Below are 8,637 nucleotides of genomic sequence, written 5' to 3'. Positions count from 1 at the left end.
GCTAGAAGTAATAATAATGACAATGCACTCTCCAAAAACGAAATAAAAAGCTTCACAGTCCAGATCAATAATACCAGTTATACGTGACGAGAACTTATGAAACCTCATTCACAGATTATTTTACAACTACAGGGAAAGATAAATTGTAAACAAAAAATAAATAATAAATATAATAAATATACTTCCCACGACAGGATAAAAGTATCTCAATTTTTTCTTTCTTTCTTTCTATTTTTTTACTGGCAGCATGTCCAGAGGAAGCAGCTTAAATGATCTAAACACCACACAAATTTTTAAAGATGTGTTTAAAAAAACAAAACAATGAAAACCAAATCTACTTCAATCTGTACTGCAGACTTTTCCCCCCATGCACTTGTCAAAAGGGGTTAGACAGAAAAAACTAGCTATGAACATATTGGTTTGTACCACAAACGCAAATGACAAAGACAAACACAACAGCCACTTCTTAGTGTGATTATACAGTGAATTCAGATTGAATTCTGATTAAATTGGATCTCAAAGTGCAGAATCAACCATCCTGTCAGAGCTAAAAGTGAGTGCAAGTGGCTGCCAGAGGGCATCGAGTGAAATTCAGGAATATTGAGAGGACAATCAAGAATCTGCCTGATCTTTACAGGGTATATCCGACTAGTTTTTAATAGGTGACGTTTCTTGACATTTTAAAGCATTCAGTATACTGATAATTATCTATTTTCTTCATATGATGGGTCTGAAATACCAGCATTAACAAACTGCGCATTTGGTACTCAATTAAAATAAAATGATAGGTTAATGAGGGCCTTAAACATACCAGCAGCACTGTATTTAAAATATGGTCAGAACAGGGACTTACCTCATTTTTTCCCATGACAGAACCCTGAGGTCGTATGATCCACATCACAGGATGAATTCAGCTTTCCACAGTCAGATTTGCTCAGGTACTTGGAGCAAATGCACGTTTTTCTGCAAGAGATGCACAGAGTTCATGAGCATTTACTTTTGAAGATGGTCTTCTGTTACACTTATTTGCTGCCTTTAAAACAGTGCATGTAAAATTATTTGCAAACATATTTCCCCACAACACTGCACAAATAGGACAGAACACAATGTATGAAAATTGCTTCGAAACAATAAAATAAAAGGGGAGAAACTGAAAGCAAACAACTTTCACTTGAACTTTCAGTCAAGCAATTGTAGCTTGAGCTATTGTCTGGCATGGAGAGGATTAACTCTGGAAACAAAAACTGGTCAATGAAGCATAAAAACTGTATAGACGGAGAGAAGCTCCAATGTCAAAGGCATCTTAACTGCCTCCATACTCAGATCAACAAACCATCTTTTACTACTTTTTGATGCAGTACCACACTTAGCAGGCTACACGTTAGAGGTGAATTACAAATAAGTAAATTAGGTCTAACTGTGCAAACACTGGCCTCATGTTTTATCTTTTCAGACTTGCTGTGTTCAACTGACAGAACTCAAAAAGCAGCTGGTCACACTGAGCCTCTGGGCTCACACACAGTACGTACCTGAGACAAAGTTTAAATGATCAAACCTCACATGGTTCTCCTCAAGCTGCCGTTCTGGAAGGGAGACACCAGGGGCTGCAGCAACCATTTAACTGAATGAAGATAACCCAAGTTAAAAAAAAAAAACAAACACAAAAAACATGCATACAAGCATTTAACTTCAGTTGCCCTCCTTGTTTCTTTCAATAGGTGGCAGTGAAATACTGACAATATTTACATTTCACACCATGCATCAGCTTTCTTCACAGGCAGGTTGAGGTTTAGGTGTTACAAAAACATCCAGTATAGATAGCATATAGTTTTAAATTACATACACACAATAAGTTGTTTCTCTTTCAGAAGTTCTGGGGAGATGCTTGGCTCAAGCAACATGAGATTTCTCAACCTGTTGTATTCACCTTCTGCCAGTGAGTCACAGGCTACTCCATAACAAGGTGGTGCAAAAGCAATATAAACATCTTCAGCCACTGGGAGTTAGATAAACACAGCAAACACACAGCATGATTTCACCGACCTGCAACCTGAAGGGTTCTGCCTCACCAGCCAGAATGATTGAAAACACCTGTGTGAGTGTTTGTGCTGGTGCATGTTTTTTTCTGTCTAAATTGCACTTTGCACATGCCACAGCCACTATGGCAGAGTCTTGAATCACAAACGAGTGCACTGTAATCATGTCTGAGGAGTTTAAACAGTTGCCTATAGTCTACCTTTAATCATATTCATCGCTCCTCATAAAACATCAGCTGAAATATCTCATCCAGACAAGCTGCATCTTAAAGAGGCGTCAGTTACTCAAGATTTTGGCAACAGTGGTTTGATGTTTAGTTTTATGGGCCGCTTGGTTATCATTCAAACAGGACTCTTACCCTGTGTATACTCACATGTACAAACATTTTTTTCTGCTCTTTCAGACCATTGCGAGGTGAAAGTGAAACAGTACCACAGATTCCAGCGTGTGGTCGCAAAGCTGAACCTGCATTTTCTTCTAAGGCATAAAGTGGCCATTTTGTCCTAGAACAAGCAGTTTTCACACATTGCTGCCAAAGGGCAAATCTAAACAAAAGCATCAGTGTCAGTGAGTCAAGAATTAACCATAAAAATGAAGAAGAAGAGAAGCAATTTGTATGTCACATCTACACTGACCCAGACAAACATTTACCAAGGTATTTATGGCATTTCCATTTTTAGAAAGTAAATACAATAAACAAGCTCGAAATGCAAAACAACAGTTTTATTGCAATACACAGGATTTCTTTCTTCTGCTGCGCTCATTTCCTGCCAGGCACATCAACACACTGGGGACAGGCTGGCACCAGAAAACCATGAATGTGCGTCATGGAGCGAGTGAAAATGTGATTATTAATGATTATCAATGAGCCCACCTGGATTCAGGTAGGCCACGCGCTTGTCCAGAGTTCACTTGTCTTCAGCCGTTTTAATTTAAAACATAAACAGAGGCCTACCCCAAGGAAAAAAAAGGCATGTTCTCAGATTAAGCAAGCAATGAGGACAAAGCAGAAAGTACCTGCACAATACATTCGCATAAAATCAAAATGGAATTTCTTTAAGGAAGCAGAAGCATTTGGGAGGAAAGATTTGCATTTATCTTTGTTTAGAAGTCAGTTTTTGGTATTTCTCCCCATACAGAGTTTGTGCTCTGATGGCAGACCATTAATCTAGACACATGTTTTAAGTCAGGGACAAGGCAAGAAGGAACGCTTAGATGATTTAAGGCTCTGATTATAAAGTCATTGGTTAAAGTCTAACGAATGTATTATTTGGAATAACTGCCAAAGAAAAGGTTTTGTGTAGTCATCCAATAAGGATCTGGCAGCAAATAAAAGGTGACACTACTGGACTCCCTGAAACATTTCACATATTACAGTGGTGAAAAGATCTATTTAACCTCTCCTGTCTGAAAACATTAAGGCTTCAAACTAATTTGAGCAAATGTCTGCAACAAACTTACGCAAGGATTTTAGTCACACCAGATCATTTACAGCTTCCTCAGATGTCTAAACCTTTCTTGAGATGCGAAAGAATGTTTTCAAAATGACAGATAACTGTACCTTAAACTAACCTACACTTACACACACTCAAAAACAGGAACAGTGAAAACATAACCGCAATATTGAGATTGAACAGAGTTCAGAGTGACTGAGAAACAGCTAGCCTGTTGATTGACCGGTGGGTGATTGCATGATTGCAGGTTTCAGTGAAGAAGAATATGAAGACATGGATAAACAGCAAGGAGTCAGAAACAGGACTGAAAGTGCAAGAAGTTGAGGGCAACATATTTGACCAGGAATCCAGTGTGAGGAACAAAATTCGTGGTCTTTAAGTGTACAGGTGAAATAACCGTGGGGAAAGGTGTGCTGGAATGAGAGAAGATTAACAGGGGAGCAGATTAGGCGTGTATGGAAACAAACAGGGAGAAGCAGTGTGTTCAGCTGATCAGTAGAATACCACACTAGATTTTCCTCCAGGTGGGTTGAGGACCCTGTTGTGAGAGCGAGGCTTGGGTCCCAGGTGAGGCTCGTGGTTCTTCAGTGAAGTCTCATCAGGAAGTGAGGAAGAGGTGGGTTCAGGCTCTGGGGGGGCTGGGGCAGCAGCAGGCTCCTCCTTGGCTGGCATGGGAGCTGGTGGGGCAGTTTCTTCCTTCACCTCAGGTTGGCTGACCTTTGCTTCGGGTGCTTGAGGAGAGAAAAAACGTGTTTTACAGAAATGCCACAGCAGAATAATAGTCTAAGGATGAATAAGCCATTTGTCACTTATAATACATTTAGGAAATCACTTTCGAGGGTCATATTTGAGACTCAAGACTGTAGAGTTGATGGATAGATTGGTGTGGACTCCATACCTGTCCCTATACTTACTGAACTCAGTTTTATTCTTAACACAAGGGGCTAGTGAGAATCCTGCTATAGACACTACAGTGCAGGTTTAGAGTTATAGCTCAGTGTCAAGTGGACCGGGGGACTAAGAGGAAAGGGAACTGGTCTAGATTGGTCAAATGTGCCCAAAAGAGTTCATGTGGATACAATCTCACCTGGTGATTCAGATTCAGGTCCCACACTTAGATTGTCCTGTAATAGAAAAATAAAAAAAGATAAAAGAGATGTCTCACTCTGTCATCAAAAAAAAGAAGAAAGAAAGAGAAAAACCCAAGAGCTAAAGCAGAGGCTTAGGTTCTGTAAGACAATGCAATTTCTATGATCAAGGTTCCTCTGTAAGGCATCAGAAAGACACTATTTGTCTGTCATTTGTTTGTCATTGTCAAGCTACGAGCCTTGGCCAGGTCAAGGTAAAAGTCTTGTTGGGATTTTAATCCCAACAAGACTTTTACCTTGTTAAGTAAAGGATATTGAAAATACTAAAGCTGCATGTTTATAGTCAATGCATCCTGTATGAAGGATGACAACACAACATACACAATATGAACTCTGTGTAAAAGATCAAACCAGTCATAAATAGTAAGTGACATTTACCCATGCTGTGAGTGGTCTGACTGAGTTGGCAGCTCTAAAATCTTCCAGTGACACAGATTAATTTAGTTATTGTCAACTTAGAAAATTCATTACTTTTCAGCCTAGACTGAACTAGAAAACAAAAATGGTAACTTTAAGCAAACCAGGATAACATGGCGTAGGATGGCAACTGTTTAAGTTATACTGCCAGGCTTTAAAACTGTCTAAGGTAACACCCCGTCATCATTTTGAAGTTATGTGATAGGAAATTACTGTAGATAGGGCTCATATTACATGCTTTTATACATTTTGCAAGGCTGCATTGAAACAGCTGTATGGAATACCAACACTATCACCAACCTAAACACATTTACAGAAAGCCAGTAAATTAACTGATTTTGAAATCAAGTGGTTGCTTGAAATCAGTTTTTGTCCTTTCTGAGATTGCTGCAATGGACTCAGCAGTCTAAAGTGACAATACTGTGGTTACACAAACACCGCTGAACCGGGAAGAAGATCGCTTGATACACACAACTGTGTCACAGCTGCTGTGTTCTTCAAGTCCTATCAGATAAAATATAGGACACAGACAACTAGTAGCTTTTGGACTATGACTGCACAGAAGTGAGTACACAATTAATGCATTGAGAATTTGGAGTGAATGATTCTTTTAAAAAGCTAACTAGTTGATGGGGATATTATCAAGAGTCAGGGGTGAAAAGGATTAAAATGAAAATATTAAATAAAAAAAATAAGACAAAAGTCAAAGTGGACTGTAAAATCTAGATGCACGGCCTACCTTTGGCTTATTTGGGTGGCTTCTGCTTGGGCTTGGCACGGGTGCACTTTCTGCGGTCCCAAATATGTTGCTGGTTGATCCACCTGGTGGCATAGATCTCTGTGGTTGAGCAGGAGGTTCAGGTTCCCCAAATATTCCACTACTCTTCCCACCTACGTAAAGTATTACCAAGATCTTTGTTAGGTTTTGGAGCAGTGACAGTGTCATAATGACAAACTCAGATCTGTCACATCTTTTTTTGGAGGCTATTAAAGTGCTCTGCCATGACAGAATGACATCTATGGTTACTTATATGATATTAAGAAATATTTTGACATCAGTGTTGTGATTCTTCATGACCAGTCACCCTGTATTGTACATATACTTCAGTGGGAGCAATTCACTGACCATTGCTAATATCACAGTGCAAAACTGTAGGATAAGATAAGAGTGACCCAGCAGTCCCTGCCTAGGAAATCAGGCCATTTTGAACAGCAGACTGGACTGACCACATACTGGACTATACAAGAGCCTTAACAAAATCTGGAGAAGGATTACATCCAGGCACAAGAGGCAGAGAACAGTGGAAGTGTTTATACTGGAATTATCACATCACGGTAACAGTTTTCACACCCTGGACATTGATAGATGGTTAGACTGGCCTGGCTCAACACATCCATTAGCCCTGACAGGCTGGTCTGACCTGGAGGATTGGAGCGTTTGGGGACATTCTGGGGCTCCTCTGGTGGAGCAAAAACTTTAGAGGCCATCTTATTAGGTCTTCTTGATGCTGCAGAATCATCTTCATAGCCACCAAACAGGTTACTGGAGCCACCTCCAGGAGGCTGCAACACCCTGCAGAAAACAAAAGAATATAGGACAACTTTTATAGGATCCTGTCCAGGTCTTATTAAGATCAATTACCATATACAACTGTGACCTGGCAAAGACAGACTTCAAATAGGCACAGACAGATTTTCAGTGGTTCCCTTTAAAATAATCTTACTAAATGTTAACAGATTGTATTTAATGTGTTTCATTCATTTGAGTTATCAGACGACCTGTTAATCCTTGCTAGACGTGAGAGTGACCACTATAGTTTTCAGAAAGTCTCTGAGTCATGGAGGTCTATGTTTGCTGATTACTGCTGGCAACATGATATCATATTTTTTGCTCTCTGGCACACAAAGGGGGCAAGGAGAAAACAGTAAGTAACCTGGCTATAACTATGTTACAGTATAGCCTACAGCTTAAGCCAACGCAGCCAAATAACAGGTTATCTGATTATATACTAGGGAATGGCGCCATACGTCTGAAAACTCAAAAAGCTATACTTTCTCATGTAATTAGAAACCATAACATACGTGAACTCGGCTATTTACGGAGCTAACCCAAGAAGTGACGCTTTCGAGTCAGTCACAGGAAACTGAACCTCCTTTAACGAGAACAATGTGGACACAACGCCGTTGTTGGCGAGTACAAAGAAGAGCAGTCTGAAGAGGCTTTCACACTTCCGCAGGCGCAGGAGACAACGCCTGGTCGCTTAGCTTCAAGGCTAATTCCTGACTCTTAAGTTCGCTAACGGAAGACAACTCAGACCAAGCTAACTAAAGTTAAACGACCACGCAGATATTACGCTTACTTATAAAAACGCCGAAAGCTATGTTATAAGGCATTAGCGGGGGAAAATGGTGGTGCAAAAAGCTGTAAAGAGCTCCTGTCACAATAACGTTAACCTACATTGAGATACTAGCTGACGGAGAGGCTGACTACAGTCCAAATAAAGCACCGCTGGCCACATCTTTCACAAATAACAAAGCTAGGCGACAATAATCGGTGTATTCTTCACCTTGAACTTGGTTTTGAGTTACTATCCAGGCCTTGAAACATGTTCGTCGAAGTCATAGTGGTTTTGTTTTGAGCCTTCAAGTTTCCGAAAACAACTTCGTCAGTTTGCCAACTGGACGACCAGAGAGTTCCTGCAGCCTGCGCGTGCCCAGCCAGACTCCGTAGTGAAGAATTTCAGTCCACCCCAAGTGTGACACAGAGGAATATAACTGGTCCTCCGCCAAGCTCATGAGTGACGCGATGCGCTCGTTTTACGGTACTAGGTATCCCTCTAGACAGAGGGATAGAACACTTGCAATGCATTATATCGTGGCGATGTTTTGTTTACAACAGTACTAAAGCAATATTTTTTTGTTACACTAGATTTGAACATCTGTTGTGATCCTTTATACATGTGTGTAGTGTAAAAAAGAGAGACAAAAAAGCGGAAAACTCCGCTTTTCTGGTCTGTCAAGGGGAAATTAAACAACTGCACCCGTGCTCCACTGTTGATAAATGAAGCTTGATTTGCTCGCCGGGGCGTGTGGCCGGAACAAATGGAACCTAGGCTGAGTCTTAGACAGGATCTAAAATAAAGGGTGGATGCTGTTAAATGAAATGCCTTTGTGCCATATTTTATGTGCTTTATATCTAGCGCGTTGTAGCTATCGTTATAATCTGTTTAGTTGCCTGTCAGAAATGTCACATTCTGATACCCCTTAGCCGGGTGAGTTTCGGCATACGCCAAAATAAAATTCAAGTGCATCTTCTCAGTCCCGCCTATTGATTTGATCATCAGAATGTCAATCACTTTATAGGCGGGACTTCTAGCGCCAAAAACCTCACATCGTTGATCTAATCTCGTTGAAATAAAGTATAATTATTTACCAAAAACGTTAGATGATGGAAGAGTATAACTGGTTTTGAACTTTGAAAATACATATCGGGAAACTTATACAGCATGACAGGAAGAGAATGGCAATTGGTCTTTCGCAGGGCCTCTTTCACTAGCAATTGGTGGAGTTTTCTGTCAATC

At 40.3% G+C, this 8,637-nt stretch overlaps 1 protein-coding gene across 2 annotated transcripts; it reads right to left on the bottom strand.

Annotated features, from left to right (window-relative positions):
• Positions 1-2,679: 2,679 nt before the first annotated feature.
• jpt2 (Jupiter microtubule associated homolog 2) lies at positions 2,680-7,800 on the bottom strand. Of its 2 annotated transcripts, none has more exons than XM_041063210.1 (5): positions 7,624-7,800; positions 6,478-6,629; positions 5,796-5,878; positions 4,579-4,615; positions 2,680-4,222 (listed from the first exon to the last, which is right to left on the bottom strand). In XM_041063210.1, the coding sequence occupies exons 1-5, from the start codon at positions 7,677-7,679 to the stop codon at positions 3,984-3,986; spliced, it is 567 nt and encodes a 188-aa protein (XP_040919144.1). In that variant the 5' UTR covers positions 7,680-7,800; the 3' UTR covers positions 2,680-3,983. The 2 variants fall into 2 exon arrangements, with proteins under 2 accessions (XP_040919144.1, XP_040919142.1); XM_041063208.1 differs by having other exon boundaries at positions 5,796-5,947; positions 7,624-7,799.
• Positions 7,801-8,637: the final 837 nt, after the last annotated feature.

Source organism: Toxotes jaculatrix, chromosome 18 (assembly GCF_017976425.1).
Source record: "Toxotes jaculatrix isolate fToxJac2 chromosome 18, fToxJac2.pri, whole genome shotgun sequence".
In the NCBI taxonomy this organism is placed as follows: Eukaryota; Metazoa; Chordata; class Actinopteri; family Toxotidae; genus Toxotes; species Toxotes jaculatrix.
Note: the sequence above shows the minus strand (reverse complement) of the source record. Positions and strands in the feature narration are given on the sequence as shown.

Excerpts from the sequence above, each read along its gene's own strand:
- jpt2 (XM_041063208.1), bottom strand. The coding sequence starts at position 7,679 with ATGACTTCGACGAACATGTTTCAAGGCCTGGATAGTAACTCAAAACCA. Across the intron at positions 6,630-7,623 it reads AACTCAAAACCAAGTTCAAG|GGTGTTGCAGCCTCCTGGAG; the intron begins GTGAAGAATACA and ends TGTTTTCTGCAG. Across the intron at positions 4,616-5,795 it reads GCCACCCAAATAAGCCAAAG|GACAATCTAAGTGTGGGACC; the intron begins GTAGGCCGTGCA and ends TTTCTATTACAG.